This window comes from Mus musculus, chromosome 5 (genome assembly GCF_000001635.26).
Source record: "Mus musculus strain C57BL/6J chromosome 5, GRCm38.p6 C57BL/6J".
Lineage (NCBI taxonomy): Eukaryota > Metazoa > Chordata > Mammalia > Rodentia > Muridae > Mus > Mus musculus.
The window spans coordinates 135,545,737-135,563,569 of NC_000071.6; the positions used below are offsets into that span (position 1 = coordinate 135,545,737).

Genomic DNA, 17,833 nt, shown 5'->3' on the forward strand with positions numbered 1-17,833 from the left:
GGCAGATCAAGGGAAGCATGGCTGCACACCATGCTTCACCGGCTTGCTGGGGAACTCTGCGTCAGTGTGGACCCGCGATGGCGGCCTTAGTGGTCCTCGAAGTCCCCTCCTCGTGCATTCCTTTCTGCCCGTTCTGGAGGACCGTTCTGGAGGGTCCCCAAATACTGGCCTGTGATTGCGAGGATCTCCCCAGAGCTTTCCAAACTTTGCTTCGTTCTCACCTTATCTCGGTAGAAACCCCAACAGATGCTCTTTGTTCAACTATGGTAGGGTCCACTCCTCCCATCCTGTTCTGGGAGCACCTACAGACTGGGAAGTGCTCCTCAGCAAAGAAAAAAGTTACAGGTTCTTCACTAACAGAACTAGTGGCACCGTTAAGCATTAAGCAATTTGATGGTGCTATCCATCTAGCTCTGCAATAGAAGCCAGTACAAGTCTCACTTGTACTAGGCAATGTTTTAATTAATGACAATATCAAACTCACTATGTCGCTGAGTCCCTTGAATCCCTGAGCCTCTTGCCTCTTCCATTCAACTGTTAGGATTATAGGCGTGGGCCTCTAGGCTTGACTTTCCTTTAACGTTTTACACACATTTTGTACCTGTGTGTATGTGTGGGACTGTGTTCATACGGCAGCACTCTGTGGAGGTCAGAAAGCAAATTAGATTCTGTTCTCTACCGTGTGGACCCCAGGATCTGACTTGAGTGATAGGCTTAGTGTAGCAACCTACCCACTGAGTGGTCACACCAGGGATGCTCTTTAAAAACAGTGTTTCAAGACGGGTGGTGATGGTCCACAGCCTTAGTCTCAGCACTCAAGAGGCAGAGGCAGATGGATCTCTGAGTTCAAGGCCAGCCTTGTCTATAGAGTGAGTTCCAGGACAGCCAGTACTGCACACACATGCACACCTACATGCACAAAGATAATATTTCACTAAAAAGTTGAGATTGGCTTTGAACTCCCAGAAATCCTGCCTCAGCCTCTTGAATGCTAGGATTACAGGCATATACCTGTATACAGACTACCCACAGACACCCTCCCCCCAGCCTCCCACACTGAAAGAGATGCGGTTTGCAGGTGTGTCGCACCGTGTGCAAGCACATTCGTGCACCTGTGCACATGGAGATCTGAGGCCGATGTCAGGGGTCATCATCACTCTTGAATCTCGCATTGACTTAGGGTCTCATGGAACTCAGGGTTTGTTGATATGGCTAGCCACACTAGCCTGTTGGCTCTGAAGAGTCTCTGTCTCCCACTTCAGAGGCTGGAATTTCTAGGCGGGCCACACAAACCAGCTGGCCTAGGGTCCCGACTGTGGCGATGTGCACACACACCCTTGCTCGGCAATGGCTTTCACTACTGTGCCATCATCAGAAGAGGAGTTTAATTCGAAGCGGCCAATGACTTTTTCTAAATTAAAGCCTGGGTGAAAGTTCACATTTGATAGAGGCATAAAAGAGGAGTGAGCATTTGCAAGCACCAAGAAGGCTTTTGCTGGGCACAGTGGCATTGTGGGCACCAAGTTACAAAGCCTAGATGAAAGTGGTCCGAGGGAGTAGGAGCAAAAGTAGATTAGAATCTTAGTTAGGGCTCCTATTGCTGTGATAAAACACCATGACCAAAAGCAAGCTGGGGAGGAGAGGGTTTATTTAGCTTACACTTCCACATTGTAGTCCATCAGTGAAGGAAGTCAGGGCAGGAACTCAAAAGGGACAGAAGCCTGGAGGCAGGAGCTGATGCAGAGGCCTGAGTGGCTTGCTCCTCACTGTCTGCTCAGCCTGCTTTTCAGTAGACACTGGGACAAGTAGCCCCATCCACAATGGGCTGGGCCCTCCCTGCCATCAGTCACTAATTAATACCCTACAGTTGAATCTTCTGGAGAAGTTGCATTTTCTCAATCGAGGTTCCCTCCTTTCAGATGACCCTAGCTTGTGTCAGGTTGACATAAAACTAGCCAGGACAGCTGGGGAGACTCTAGAACAGAAGAGGAGAAAGCTCTGCCTCTTAAGGAGTCATGTGAGTAAGCTTGTGCCAAGGGGATGTGGGAAGAGGGGCTTCACAGGTCCAGAGTGATAGGAGGATTAGCCGGAGACTGTATTTATTTAAGGGGATGATCTATAAATTGCGTTCTAGGGGGAAGGAATGTGTAGTGTGTTTTGGCACTGTGTGTTGGGGTGGTATGTGTGTGTGTGATATGTGTGTTGGGGGTGGTGGTGGTGTGTGTGTGTGTGATATGTGTGGAGGTGCCTGCAGAAGCCAGATGGGGTGTCAGATTCCTTGGAGTTGTAGATGGTTGTGAGCCACCCTCTACCAAACTTGGGTCCTCATAACTGCTGAGCCCATCTCTCCAGCCCATCTCTCTTCTGCACATCAGAAGATGGCACTAGATCAGATGGTTGTGAGCCACCATGTGGTTGCTGGGAATTGAACTCATGAACTCAGGACCTCTAGAAGGGAAGGGCAGTCAGTGCTTTTTTTTTTTTTTTTTTTTTTTTTTTTTTTTTTTTTTTTTTTTTGAGACAGGAGTTCTTTCTGGCCTTGAGCTTACTTAAGTAAGCTTTGTCAACTGACCTACCACCCCCAGTACCCAAGGGAATGACTTCGATGAAGAACGCCAGCAGAGCAGACAATGCTCCTAACACTCTGACCCTGGTGTGGCCATTCTGAATTCCACACTGGTCTTATGCTCTGGGATCAGCTAAAGACAGATTTAGGCCTCCTTGTTCAGATTTTATGGCATCAATAAACATCAGTCTCTTAAACAAGGATTAAGGGCTCAGCCTAGTTCTTATTTGAGTAAACCAGAGTGGGAAGGAGAAATTTGTGGTTTGGAGGCACTGGGCCGGGAAAGATTCAAGACAGTTAGTTTTCCTGTGAAATAGAACAGGTCAAAAAGAAGGGACCATGGCTCGGGGTGGGGGATGCAGCTCATTTGTCAGCGTGCTTGTCTAAGCATCCAGGAAGACCTGGATTCCATCCCCAGCACCCCATAAACCTGGCACAGTTTGGTGCTCTGTGCCTGTCATCCCAGTACTCAGAAGACAGGGGCAGGAGGCTACATAGCAAGTTCTAGACCAGCCTCAGCTACATGAGACCAGCGAAATATAATAAGACAGGAGCAGGCAGCAAGATGGCTTGGAGCTAAAAGGCACTTGCCACCCGACTTGCCAGTGTGGGTTTGATTCCTGAGATCCACATGAAGAACAAGAAAACTGAGTCCTGCAAGTTGCTGTCTAACCTCCACATGGGTAAACACATGTGTGCATGTGTGTTCACGCGTGCACGCGCACCCACACAATTAATGTAAGTTTGAAGAGAGAATTCGGTTGCGGTTCAGAGTTAAGCTCCCTGTACTCAGGTCAAGCAGCTTATAACCGCCTCTAACTCGAGCTCCAAGGAACCATACAGTATATTCCTTTCTGGCTCCCAGGTACCCGTGTACGCACGCAATGGGCAAAGCGTCCCAATTAGTTTAGATCTATTTACCATATATAAGTCTGGTTTGAAGATATCTACAGGTCTCAGTTGGGGTCTGCAGAGTCCTGGCTAGGATACCCAGGTTCTTGCGTCTCAAAGCATTGAACCAGGGTCACCTGGAGAGCAAGAGAAACAGAAACTGTTTATTTCTAAGAAAGACAGACATGCAGTGGAAAGGGAGGGGCCAGCAAGCTGGGGAAGAACAGAAGCCAAAGCCCCTGGGTCTTTTTCTTTTTTTCTTCTTTTTCTTCTTCCTTTTTTTAACCAAAAAAAGTTTTCTTTTTCTTTTTTTTTCTTGCAGTAGCTTTATTAATTGCACAAAATCATAGTGTTTTTCCCCATTTAAACATATTATGCTATCCTAATCCAAAAGACAAATGTTTATCAAAAACAAAGGGAAAATAAAAATTCACGACCTCATCACCCGGACTTGTCATTTGAAAGAAAAGGGAGAGAAGGGGATTCCTAACAAGTGTTTCCACAATGTCCTGTGTTCTCCATAAAAGGGAAGGATGAACGAGAGGTGAAATAGCTTAAGCAGAAATCATCATAAAAAGAAACTTCACAGAACTATTAAAATTTTAAGACACCATTGGCTCACTTGCACCATTTTCCCCAGCTCCCAACCCAGGACCAAGACAGGCTGGGTCATAACAGAAACACATTCAGCATTCCAGTGAATGAGAAATTGTGCTAACCCCACAAGCATTTGCTGTTCACTGGAGGGGCTAGCTCTCCATGGGTTGTTTGGATAGCCCCCCATCTTCTGCACCTGCGCATCTTGGGTGGTTCTTGGACATGCTCTGTCCCTTTATAGTAGCTTGCAGGGAGGAATGTTCAAGATAGGTTTCTCTGTGTAACCCTGGCTGTCCTGGAACTCTGTAAATGAGACTTACCTCAAATTCACAGAGATCTGAGTGCTTCTGCCTCCCTAGTGCTGGGATTAAAGGTGTGAGCCACTTTCCTGACCAGTAATGCAATAAGAAAGAGAGGGGGGAAGGGGAGGGGGAGGGAGAGGGAGGGAGGGAAAGGAATGAGAGAATCCAGGAAATAGCCTTGTGAGCCAGGTATACCACACCAGGTACTCATACAAATGAAGTGGGAGGTGGTATAGTTGAGAACCTGGGCTAGAGAGCAAGCTCAAAACCATCTTGGGCAACTTAGTGAGACTCTCTCAATATAAGACATAAAATGAAGCATAAGGATATAGCTCAGAGTTGGAGAACTGCCTAGAATCCCCCAGTGAGGGGCTGGGGCATGGCTCAGTGGTAGAGCCCCTGCCTAGAATCCCCCAGGGAGGGACTGGGGCATGGCTCAGTGGTAGAGCCCCTGCCTAGAATCCCCCAGTGAGGGGCTGGGGCATGGCTCAGTGGTAGAGCCCCTGCCTAGAATCTCCCAGTGAGGGGCTGGGGCATGGCTCAGTGGTAGAGCTCCTGCCTAGAATCCCCCAGTGAGGGGCTGGGGCATGGCTCAGTGGTAGAGCCCCTGCCTAGAATCCCCCAGTGAAAGGCATGATGACACGTACCTATATTTTAGTGGCCAGAAAGTGGAGTCAAGAGGATCCTAGCCAGGCTAGGCAAAAGAATAAGACCATATCATATCTCAAACTAATTTTAAATTTCCCTTCCTTCCTTCCTTCCTTCCTTCCTTCCTTCCTTCCTTCCTTCCTTCCTTCCTTTCTCCCCATTTCTCCTTCCTTCTTTCCCTAGTTTTTGGGAAGGTCTTCCTACTTGTCCCAGGTTGGCCTGGCATTAGGTGCCTAGTCCAAACTGGCCTCAAACTCAGGATTCTCCTGCCTCAGCCTTCTAAATATTGGGGTTGTAGGCAAAAGCAACCACACCATACAAATTCTTAACAGTTCTTATAAAAGTGGCCAGGAGGTGGCAGTGAACAGCTACTTCTGGTGTCGCCATGGCCAGTGCATTAGAAAGATGTGCCTTTACAGGGCACTCAATAGCCCAAGTTGCTTTTGAACTCACAATCCTCCTGCCTCAGCTTCGTGGATATGCACCACTGTGCTTGATTGGTTTTTGTCTTTTCTTAGAGGAGCTTCAGGCTTTGGTACAGACACGGAAGGAAGAGCTAAGTGCACTGGGCAGCTGGCCATGTGTTCCTCAGAGGAGTGAAGCAGTACAAGTGGGGGCAGCACAGTTTTTGGAATGGGTTAACCCGCAGTGCAGTGTTAGAATCATGTCTGTGTATATAACATCCATGACCCTCAACTTTCTCATCTGTGAAACGGGTATTTAGCCCATCACCACCTCGGTCATCTAGTAGATTGAAGGAAATGATATTATCATGGACCTATGTTAGTGTATTTTCTGGCCATATAGCAGAATACCAGAGGCTGTGAAATAGATAAAGCATAATTTATTTCTCTTAAGTGTAAAGGCTGGGAAGTCTGCTTTAAAGTGCTGGCCCTGAAGAGGGTCTTCTTGATCTGTTACAACACAGCCCGTGGCAGCACACTGAGAAACAGAGTGGGCATGCTAGCTCAAACCTCTTTTCTCTTCTTAGGAAGCCACTAATACCATGATGGGGAGTCCCGCCTTATGACCTCATCTGCCCTTGATAGCTTCCTGTATTTGTAGCTTTTTTCTCTTGCTGTGACTGACAGAAGCAACTTAAGGAAGTGTGTGGTGGGGGTTCTACCCCACCTTGACTCGTTTAGTTCCCAAATAAAAGACATAAAACATTTATATTTATAATAGGCCTTAAGCACTAGAGCTGGGCAGTTATCAACACTCCACTATTTTGTCTACTACCTTATCAAGAACCCTGAGATATCCCTACCACTTTCTGCCTGGGCTGCTCCTACTCCAACTGGCCAGTCCTGGTGGCCAGGAGCTCTCAATCCACATTAGCCCCACTCCCAATGGTGCCTTCTTCTTCCTCTCTCCTCCATCTTGATCTCTGCCTCAGACCAAAGCCCTGCGTACCTCTTCTGTCCAGTTACACACTGTAGGCATCTTTATTAGCCAATCACAAATAACTTGGGGGGCAGGCAAGGTTTATACAACTTAAGCTGGTATATATGAGAATCCATTTGAGGCAATTAGACCCTAGGATACAGAATTTAGCATTACAATACGTAGCAACAGACCAGACCTCAGCAGAACTATATTAGTCAGGGCTCTCTGGAGGACTCAAACTCAATAGAATGAAAAAAATATGAAATGTGTGTGTGTGTGTGTGTGTGTGTGTGTGTGTGTGTATATATTTGAAAATATGTATGTGTGTATATGTATACACACACACACACACACAATAGGATTTATTACAATGGCTTCCAGACTGTGGTCGAGCTAGTCCAACAGTGGCTGCCTCCCAGTGAAAGTCCAAGAGTCCAGCAATTGCTCAGTCCGCAGGATGGTCATCTTAGCTTCAGTACATGCTGGAATCCTGAAGCATTAGGTTTTCATGTCAGCGAACCTGGAGGAAGGCAAGCAAGCAAAGAACAAAAAAGCAAAAATCAGACGTCTCTTTCTTCTTTGTCTTTTACACTGGCTGCCTTGAGGTGTGCCTCAGCTTTGGGTGGGTCTTCACGGGTGTGCCCAGGGATTTGGGTTCTCAGTTTATTCCAGATGTGTGCGAGTTGACACAAGAACAGCCATCGTAGGAAGTCAAGGCTTATTTTCACTCACAGTGTGTCGTAGGGAGAGCAGGAGGCGGCAGGCCACATTAAGTTTGGAGTCAGGAATAGATGCTGCTGCTTAGCTCACGTTCCCCTCTCGTTTATTTATTCGTATATTTTGAGATAGGGTCTCGCGTAGCCTAGGCTGGCTGACGTTCTTCCACCCAGCCCCATGTTCCCAGAAATAAGACTCAGACTCAAAATATATTCACAGACACCTTGACCATATAGCTAGGCATTTCTCTTTAATATAAATACTATAACTCAAACAAACATTGCAAACAAACTAACCTTGAATTTGTATCAATATACAGAAATCTTTGCCAATGTAACAAAAATAACCTCAAATTTGCATCAAAATATAAACATCTTTACCAATGTAAGATTATGACTATTAAATGAGTTTTTTGTTTAAGAGTAGATTCAAGAATCTACCCTTACTTGTCTAAATTTCTATAATATTTCTATATTCCCCCCTTTTTTTTCAACCCCCTTTTCCTTACTTAGAAACAAAGTATAGAGAAGAGGAAAGGAAAGGTCTGAATGCCTGAGTCTAGGGGATTACGTAGCTGACTCCTTATTTCCTTACTTCCTAATTATGGTCCTGTCCAAGACTATAATTATTGGCAAATCATCCCCTAAAATAACAACATATCTCTAACTCACAAAATGACCAAAACCATCCACCCCAACTAAAGAGACTGGGATGATAGTCTTCTTGTAATTGCTTCCTGCTGAATTGGAGTGAAGAATTCCTTTGGGGAGGGCAAGATAATTAGGAAAATGGTTAATCTTAAGAAAGCTAGATGTAGTCATTTGCTGTCCGGTCTGTATGTGCTGAGAAAGCTCAGGGCTTAACTGAAGTCCTGACTGGAACAGTCTGAGAGCTTGCGTGAACCAAGGTTGTCTGGGAGCAGCAGCCCTTCCTGAAGCTGCTGGGAGCAAGTCTTCAGAGGAAACAGCTTCGGTGCAGTTGAGGGAGATGCAAGCAGGAACCTGGAACAGCAGTCTCAGCATCTGCAAGGGTCGATCTTGTCAGGGCCGTTTCCTTGGCACTTTACTCTGCAATATGCAAACGTTACAAGCAATATATAGCTCTCTAAAGACATTTGTATGGAATGTGCAGGGTGCACAGATCAATTAAGGATGGTTTCCTGCTCTTCGTGCAGGTGAGAGACAACTGTCTTTAGAAGTTAGTTTATCATATAATCAAACTGCAGTATAAGTCTCCATTCATCTGAAAGGATGGTATGTAATAATAAGTCATGAGAATTCTATAGCCAGCAAGATTTATTGACCATGTAAGCTGAAGATTTATTGACCATGTAAGCTGAAGTTCTGGCTGGAGAAGTTTATATGACCCAGTCAGTTTCAGAGCGATCTCTCCCTCTCCCCCTCTCCCCCTCCCCCTCCCTCTCCCTCTCTCAAGGTTTATTTATTTATTTTATGTATGTGAGTACACTGTAGCTGTACAGATGGTTGTGAGCCTTCATGTGGTTGTTGAGGATTGAATTTTTAGGACCTCTGCTCCCTCTGGTCAACTCTGCTCGCTCAGTCCCTGCTTGCTCCAGCCCAAGCTTCATTTATTATTATACATAAGTACACCGTAGCTGGCTTCAGACACACCAGAAGAGGGTGTCAGATCTCATTACTACAGGTGGTTGTGGGCCACCATGTGGTTGCTGGGATTTGAACTCAGGACCTTCAGAAGAGCAGTCAGTGTTCTTACCCACTGAGCCATCTCGCCAGCCCCCTCAGAGCTGTTTCAATAGAGGGTTTAGCATTATACATTAGTGGGTCATTTGGTCCTTTTGATTTTTCTCCTTTTTTTCTGCAGTCAAGATCTTCAGAGGTCTTCCTCTGTCAAATTTGATCCTTCTTACTTTGGTAGGACTCCAAAGCCTTTTCTTCTTTCCTGTTAACACAAACCTAGAGCCTCTCTCCCAGCATAGCATGTCTTTGGTCCCTCGGTTGGAAGTCATTACAAGCATAGACTGGTCCAGTTCAGCATCTCCTCTTTTACCTAGGTCTGCTCCATTTTGACCTCCCTCAAAGAGTATGTTCAATACCGTCATAATCATGGAGAATATATAGCCACCTTCATTATGATAATGTAAACCAATTGTTACTATTTATTGAGACAGGGTCTCTCTATGTCGCCCCGGTTGACTTGGATTTGCTCTGTAGATTAGGCTGGCCTTCAACTCACAGCTCTGTCCCTGCCTTTGTCTCCCAAGTATTAAACTCAAAAGCATGGATTTATTTATGTGGTATCTATGAACCCTTTTTCTCCCAATTTAATATCCTCCTCTGGATCCACCTTCATTTAAATTCCCTCCCATTTAGTGTATGAGCCTGTTCCCAGGTAACACAGCATCTGCTTAGAGGCTTTGCCTTGGGTTTATGAGTCACGGGCTGTGGTGAGCTGTAACTAGCTCTCCTGTGGGAGCCCATGTTGAGAGATACTAGCTGTTCAGAATAGCATTGACACCCTACCTCACTGGGCGTAGGAAGTCCTGCTGTCTCTCCACTGGTCCCTGACTAGGAGACCTCCTTTCCCGCTGGTCTTGACTGTTCTAGGGAGCTTTGACTTTGATCAGCTTTTGTTTTTTTTTTTAAATAGACCAGGCCTCTTTTCCAGATAGCCTGACTTGTCCTGGGCATTCTCGGGCTGTAAGCTTGGGTTGTAATTGCTGTTAAGTTAGGCCCTGTCCTTCTGCCAGCCCCATGCTCCCAGAAATAAGACTCAGACTTAAAATATATTTACAGATACCTTGGCCATATAGATGAGTTTTTCTCTCATTAAATTATCCCATTTATTTTACTCTACATCTGCCATGTGGCTGGTCACCTGTGCTCATGCCTGGCTCTCTACCAGAATCCTTTCTTCTCTGGGATGTCCCGCCTTCTATTTCCTGTCTAAGCCATAGGCTTTTTAATTGACCAGTGATGCATCCAATTAACACACAAGATATCCTCTCTACAGCAGGCCTCAAACTGCCGAGGCCTGATCTTGAACTCCCGTCCTTTGACCTCTACTTCCCAAGTACTGGGATTTTCAGACGTGAAGCACCAAACCTAGCCGGCTCCCCCGTTTGGAGACAGGCTGTTCATGTGTGCCCTGGCTGGCCTGGAACTTGATATGGAGATCTGCCTGCCTCTGCTTCATGGGTGCTGGGATTCAAGGTGTACACCACCATCTCTGGCACCTCTCTCCCTTTTGTTCATTCCTGGGATCCCAGGCCATGAATAGTGCTGCTCTCTCAGCGTGGGTCTTCCATCTCATTAACAGCCCCCTCCTTGAATTTATCAGTAGCCAATAGGTTAACATGGAGTTGAAGGACTCCCCACAGGTTCTCTCCCATCCATGACTGGCTATGGACAAGTCCAATCTTATTGTTTGTCTCTCTCTCTTTCTCTCTTTCTCTGCTCCCGCCCCCCCCCCCTGTGTGTGTGTGTGTGTGTGTGTGTGTGTGTGTGTGTAGAAATAAGAGGTCAAACTTGGACATCTTTCTCTGTCACCTTCCACCTTATTTTTGTTTGAGAGAGAGTTTCCACTCAACACAGAGCTTGCTGATTTGACTGGACTGTCTCGACGGAAAGTCCCAAGGACCCTCCTGTCTCTACCTCCTTCCGGGTATTGATTACAGACATTCACTGCTGCCTCAGACCTTTTTATGTGTGTGAAATTACCCCTGGAATTTCAGCATTATGGAAGACAGACATAAGAGGGTTGCTAGGGTTTGCAGCCTGCCAGCCTGGCTTCAAGTTCAGTGAGAGATCCTGTCTCCAACAACAAGATAGTGACAGAGCAGGACACCCAACATCCTTCAGGGGTCTCTGCTTGTTTTTGCATGCACGTGTGTGTGTGTGTGTGTGTGTGTGTGTGTGTGCGCACGCGCGCGCATAGGACTGGGGTATTTGCTCAGTTGGTACAATGATTGCCTAGCATATATGAACGGTTTCACCCCAGGACCACATGAACTAGCTGCGGTGGCTCATCCGTGTAATCTCAGGACTGGGGAGACAGAGGCAGGAGGATTTTAGCAAGTTTGAGTCCAACATAGTCTCTATGGTAAATTCTAAGTCAGTCAGGGCTACAGAGTCAAACGTTATTTAAAAACAAAAAATAACACAAAACAAAACAAAATAAAACAACCCCCAGAGACATAGGACGCTACTTATCCGTGGACGGAACAATTGTTTCACAGCAAACTGACAGTAGAATCAGGGCCCTGCAGATGTAGAGACTCCATCAATCAAGCCCCCAGGGTTTGCAAGGCTTTGCTGGTTGAAATAGATGAGGCAGCCACACACCTCGTCCTGAGAAGGCAGCTGCTGAGCCGGCCCAGAGGGCCTCCCGGCCAGCCTGTCTCTGCTCTAATGCACTGGATAGACGCCTGGCTACACCCAGGGGAGCCCTAATGGACTCCTCATCCCAGACTCAGCTAAACTAATGGATTCCTAATGGAGGACACAGTGCCATTACCCAATGAAGCCAGGGGATGGGGGAGGTAGAGGGCAGAAAGGAAGACTGATCAGTTTCTCTAGGAGACTAGCCAGATCCAGCCAGTATTTGGGTTTGGGGTGGGGAGGGGTCTCAGCCAGGCTGGTCTCAAATTCACTATGTAGCCGAGGATGACCTTGAACTTCTAATCCTCCTGCCTCTACTGCCCAAGTGTTAGGATTTCAAGTGTGCATCACTATGCCCAGCACCAATTCTTGGCTATTAAAAACCTCAACTAATTCTCTCTCTGGTATTCTGGGCATGTTGTGTCTACTGAGGCCTGGGTCCATCTGTCCTATTGGGTACATTTCCCAGCTTCAGTCATTTTGTTGAGAAATTTCTTACTTCTCTCCTGGCTTTAACAAAATAAGCTGCAAAAGCCGCTTAAGGAAGGAAGGGTTTGTTTTAACTTACAGATCTGGGCAAGACTCCATCATTGTGGGTCTGAGGCTGCTGATCACAAAGCCCATGGGGGACATTTCCAGTTCATCTTATAACATGGGTTGGTGAGCACACCAGCAAGGGGAGTTTTTAATGGCATTTCCATATGTGATGTGCCCCGCTCCAAGGTATGTTTAATTATAGATGTGAGGGAGAAACCAGCCAGAGGCATCTGGAAGAGTCAAGGACCATGAGAGGAGAGAGAGAAGTGGAGAGATCGAGGGGGGTGGGGGTGGGGGACAAGCAGATCAAGAGAGATCCAGGAGCAGAACCAAACAGGAACCAAGAGGCCGAGAGACTCTGTAGCTGCAGTGGCTGAGTTTATCTAGGAAAGAGAACGTGGGGGAAGGGAAGGAAGGCCCAGCCCCTAGGAGGGAGAGGTTCAGAATTGGGGGTCGGGTGAGAAGCGCCTGGAAGGAGCCGCAGGAGCCGCAGTGAGACCTGACACAGGTTTCTGTGAGACCCAACACTGACTATGATCCAAATAAGCCATCAGCTGTCCATTCTTCCTCCGTTCTGAGGAAGGGCTTCTGTGTCTCTCCCCATCGCATGCTTACGTTGTGTCTCTCCCCATCGCATGCTTACGTTGTGTCTCTCCCCATCGCATGCTTACGTTGTGTCTCTCCCCATCGCATGCTTACGTTGTGTCTCTCCCCATCGCATGCTTACGTTGTGTCTCTCCCCATCGCATGCTTACGTTGTGTCTCTCCCCATCGCATGCTTACGTTGTATCTCTCCTCATTATTTGCTTAAGTTGTATCTCTCCCCATCATATGCTTAAGTGATCGGGTGCGGGCAACCCCAGCTGCGGATTCACAACTTGGGTAAGCTGGGGGTAGCTTTTCCTCCCCAGCAGGCTACGCTGTGGATTCCAGTGCCACAAAAGTGAGCCCGGCAAAGAGAAAGCTTCTAGTCGCTCTAAGTTTCTCCATGTTCTGTGAATTTTTTAAGGTTTGTTTTATTTTCATTTATGTGTGCATATGAGTGCAGAGGCCTGCAGAGGCTGGAAGATGGTGTTGGGAAAAGCTGGAGTTACAGCTTTAAGCCACCTATATGGATGCTGGAACCTGAACTCAGGTCCTCCGGAAGAGCAATGTGTGCTTTGAACTGATGAGCGTATCAGTTCTCTTTGAACTTCTGTGTCTCTCCCCATTGAATGCTTAAGTTGTGTTTCTCCCCATCGCATGCTTAAGTGGTCATGTGCCAACAACCCCAGCTGCTGTGATAGGAGCTCCTAAGTGCCTGGATAGGCTCAGTTCTCTTTGAACTGATGAGCCTCGTCTCTGGGTCCTCTTGTTTGTTTTTTAATTATTCAGTGTTGAGGTTTGGTCTTGCTGTGTATTGTAATGCGAAGTGCAGGTCTCCAAGACTTGGAGTCCCCTATTTCTGACTGGAAAATAAAAATGCTGCCAGCCAACAGCTGGGAAGACAGGAGGAAAACCATAAGGAGAAGGGGATGAAGGAAGAGAGAGAAGCTGCCACGGGTTAGGAATTAAGAGCAGCACAGATGAAAGATAGTAATAACTCGGGGGTTATCGATAGGAAAGTAGATTCTAATAGCAGAGAGGGCAGATATCTGCCCAGATCTTGTGCTGTTTAAGGCTTATTGTAAATATAAAGGTTGTGCGTGTCTCTTATCAGGAATTAAATGGTCAAAGTCAAGGTAGAAACCCCAGATTAGGATTAAAAATTTCTATAACAATTCAGTTGTCAAGTTAGGCATCCTGTAGGTTGAGATAGCCTCAGACTCTGTTTGTAGCTGAGGATGACTTTGAATGTTTTTCTGTTTAAGTTTATTTAATTTTCTATAGGATCATTTTGCTTGTGTGGTCTATATATGTTTGCCATGCCATGCCTGGTGCCTGCAGAGATCAGATCCCCTGGAACTGGAGTTACAGATGATTTTGAGTCTCCATGTAGGTTTTGAGAGGGCCTCTCTCAATAAGCCATTTCTCCAGCCCCCATAGCCTTGAACTCTTGATTTTCCTGCCTCTACCTCCCTAGGTGCACCAGTCACCATGCCCACAGTATTCAATTTGGGGCATACAACAGGGCTTCCTGCATGCTGGCCAGTAGAGCCATATCCTCAGACATGGGTTTTTTGGTTTGGTTTGGTTTGGGTTTGGATTTGGATTTAGATGTTTGACACTGGGTCTAGGATGACCCAGACTGGCCTTAAATTCATGGTGTAACCTTGAACTCCTGATCCTTCTGCCTCCACCTCCCAAAGGCCTGTTCAAACACATTTATGATTTCTTTTCCTATCCTGTCTCACGTCCCCGCCTCCAACTGATTTCTTCGAGATCAATTCCAAAATACATGCAAATCCATTTACCTGACATTGGGGGATTGGAAGGGATTGGGATGGAGAAGTGTGGTAGATATAACAACCCAATAAAGTAGCCAAAAGTCCGGTGTGGCTACTTTACACCATGTGTCTCCCAGGGATCATCTTTGTAGCAAGTGCCTTTGCTCACTGAGCCTTCTTGCTAGACCTAGTGAAATAAAATCTTTATTTAAAATTTTGCAATGAAAACCATGCTGCCCCTCCAGCGGGGCTGTGAACTCTGTAAAGGAATTCATCAGGTTCCATGAGGGCAAAGGAGCCGAGAACTGCGTTTAACAGTCCTTGAGCTGAAAATTCAGCAGGGTCACAAATGGTTCCTGGTGTTCACCAGAGAGATGAATCTCTGCACCCATTTGGCCCCTGGCTGGACACAGAATTGCTTACCTGTTTTTGTAAAGAATCTGCAGAAAAGAGATATGAAGTGAATTTTGACATCCATGGCTTATGAAGCTTATGAAAGAGGAGGTTGGGTGGACTTCTGATTAGGGTCGTCCCCTATCCAACACAACCACTACACCCCATTCCTGTCACAACTCCTGTTAAGCCTGCTTCCCCTTTCTATCTCCCCCAGAATCCACACACCCTCAAGCCCACATTCCCAAGGAATCATGTCTCAGAAGGTTTAGTTAGTTGTCAGGCAGTAATCTGTATTGTGATAGTTTTGTTTCAGTGTAACAGCTTTATTGAGCCATAATTCACCCACTCTGTGAAGCACATATTTGACATGGTTATAAATAATAATACTCAGCAGTACAGCCTAGAATCCCCCAGGGAGGGGCTGGGGGCGTGGCTCAGTGGTAGAGCCCCTGCCTAGAATCCCCCAGGGAGGGGCTGGGGGCGTGGCTCAGTGGTTGAGCCCCTGCCTAGAATCCCCCAGGGAGGGGCTGAGGGCGTGGCTCAGTGGTAGAGCCCCTGCCTAGAATCCCCCAGTGAGGGGCTGAGGGCGTGGCTCAGTGGTAGAGCCCCTGCCTAGAATCCCCCAGTGAGGGGCTGGGGGTGTGGCTCAGTGGTTGAGCCCCTGCCTAGAATCCCCCAGGGAGGGGCTGAGGGCGTGGCTCAGTGGTAGAGCCCCTGCCTAGAATCCCCCAGGGAGGGGCTGGGGGCGTGGCTCAGTGGTAGAGCCCCTGCCTAGAATCCCCCAGGGAGGGGCTGAGGGCGTGGCTCAGTGGTAGTACATTTGCCTAACATGTAAAAGCTTTAGGTTCAATCCCTAAGAAAGCAAATGGAAAAATAAACTTTAAATGTGAATACTTGATTAATAGACTTCAGTATATTTATAGATTAGAGAACTGTTGCCCAAGCCATTTTAATCTTTTACATGTATATATGCTAAGAGTATAATCTAGAGCTTCTTCTTCTTCTTTTTTTTTTTGGTTTTGTTTTGTTTTGTTTTGTTTTGTTTTGTTTTGTTTTGTTTTGTTGAGACAGGGTTTCTCTGCATAGCCCTGGCTGTCCTGGAACTCACTATGTAGACCAGGCTGGCCTCGACTCAGAAATTCGCCTGCCTCTGCCTCCCAAGTGCTGGGATTAAAGGCGTGCACCACCACCGCCTGGCTAACCCAGGCCTTCTTATTGTTTAATAAATGCTTTACCACTGGATTACACAACAGTTCTGCACAATGAATTTTAAAGGACAGAAAGAGCCCCACAGTAATATGTCACACAGTTATCTTTTTATACATTTAGATTACATATTATTTATTTATTGTAGAGAGAGGAAAACAAACTTACTTTATTTAGTGCATATATGGATGTCAGAGGAATGTTTGCAGGGAATCAGCTTTCTCTCTCCATCATGTGGAACCAGGATGCCAAACTCAAGTGATTAGGCTTGGTGCAAGATACTTTTATCTACTGGGCCATCTCACCAAACTCACAATTCTACCATGCTTCTTTTTATTAAATCAAGGTCTTACCATGTAGCCATGTCAAGCCTCAAACTCATGATTCTCCACCTCAGCCTGTTGACTACAGGGGTTACAGGTTTGCACCAACATATTCAGCTCTTGGTATTATTATTAATATTATTATTATTTAATCAAGACAGGGTTTCTCATTGTACCAGTGGCTGTTATGGAACTAGGTTAGTAGACTGGCCTCGAACTCGAGATTTGCCTGCATCTGCCTCCCAAGTGCTGGGATTAAAGGTGTGTGCCATCACCACTTGGCTGCACTCTTAATTTTATACCCAGCTTTTAGAGCAGGGCCTGCTATATAGTTTGAAAGTCAGAGTCTTAACTACCCCAAAGGCACATGTATTTGTGCAGAGACTGGGCTCTTACCTACTGTGGTGGTTACTTTTAATTGTAAACTTAAAAAACTAAAATAATCTGGAAAGGATATCTTGATAAAAAATTGTCTAGATTCAGTTGGCCTGTGGACATGTCTGTGAGGGCTATTTTGAGTATATTAATTGAAGTGGACTTGCCCACCATGAGCGTCACCATTCTTTAGGTAGGGAACTCTGAACTAAGAGTAGAGAAATCAAGCTGAGCTGTATTGCAGTGAATCAATTCATTGTTCTGTGCTCTTGACTGTGAATATAATATGACTAGCTGCTTCAAGATCTTGCTACGTTGACTTCCCCCAGCAATGGTGGATTGTGTCTTCTTAGCTGTCAATATAGACCTAGACTGGGGTCATCTGAAAAAACCTCAAAGAATTGCCTCAATAAGACTGGCCCGTGGCCATGTCTCTGAAGACTTGTCTTCATTGATGATTGATGTGGGCGGGCCCAGCCAACTCTAGGCAGCACCATCCCTAGGCCTGAACTATACAAGAATGCTAGCAGAGCCCATGCTACAGGATCAAACCCAGTAAGCAGCATCCTTTAATGTTCTCTTCTTCCAATTTTGCCTTGAGATCTGACTTCCCTCAGTGATGGAGTGCGACCCAAAATAACCTTCTCCTCCTCAAGTTGCTTTTGGGCATAGTATTTACCATAGTAACAGGAAGCAAACTAGAACAGACTATAACCTGGAATTTCTCCCTTATGATCCTTTCATCAATGCATTTTATCCTAGAGACCAGCAGTAAAACAGATACCCTCTTTCCAGATTCCCATCTTGAGGCCCAGTCTGTCACTGAGGGCATCAACCCACCAGTCCCTTGCTCAATGATGTGGCCGATGAAGCTGGACTGAGAAACACTCACATCACACCGTCACTGGTGCAGCTCTTGTCGGTGAACTTATAGCTGTACACCCAGCTCCATGGGATCACATAGTAGCTGAAATTAGGGCAGCAGGACATAGCGATGCTGCTCCCACCTAAAAACAGGCAGAGGAAGGGCCGTGGGATGGTCTTGTCAGACAGGAGGAGCTTCAGGGGGAAGGGGAAGGAGAACCAGCTACATACATGTGGCAACACCAAGCTGGACACTGAGGAAGATGGCCAGGAGAACAAGGAGACCCAAATCGAAGAACAT

General features: G+C 46.4%; 1 protein-coding gene across 1 annotated transcript; it reads right to left on the reverse strand.

Annotated features, from left to right (window-relative positions):
• Positions 1-14,711: 14,711 nt before the first annotated feature.
• Ccl26 (chemokine (C-C motif) ligand 26) lies at positions 14,712-17,833 on the reverse strand. Its single transcript, NM_001013412.2, has 3 exons — positions 17,764-17,833; positions 17,561-17,675; positions 14,712-14,808 (listed from the first exon to the last, which is right to left on the reverse strand). Exons 1-3 carry the CDS (start codon positions 17,831-17,833, stop codon positions 14,712-14,714), a joined length of 282 nt encoding a protein of 93 aa, NP_001013430.2.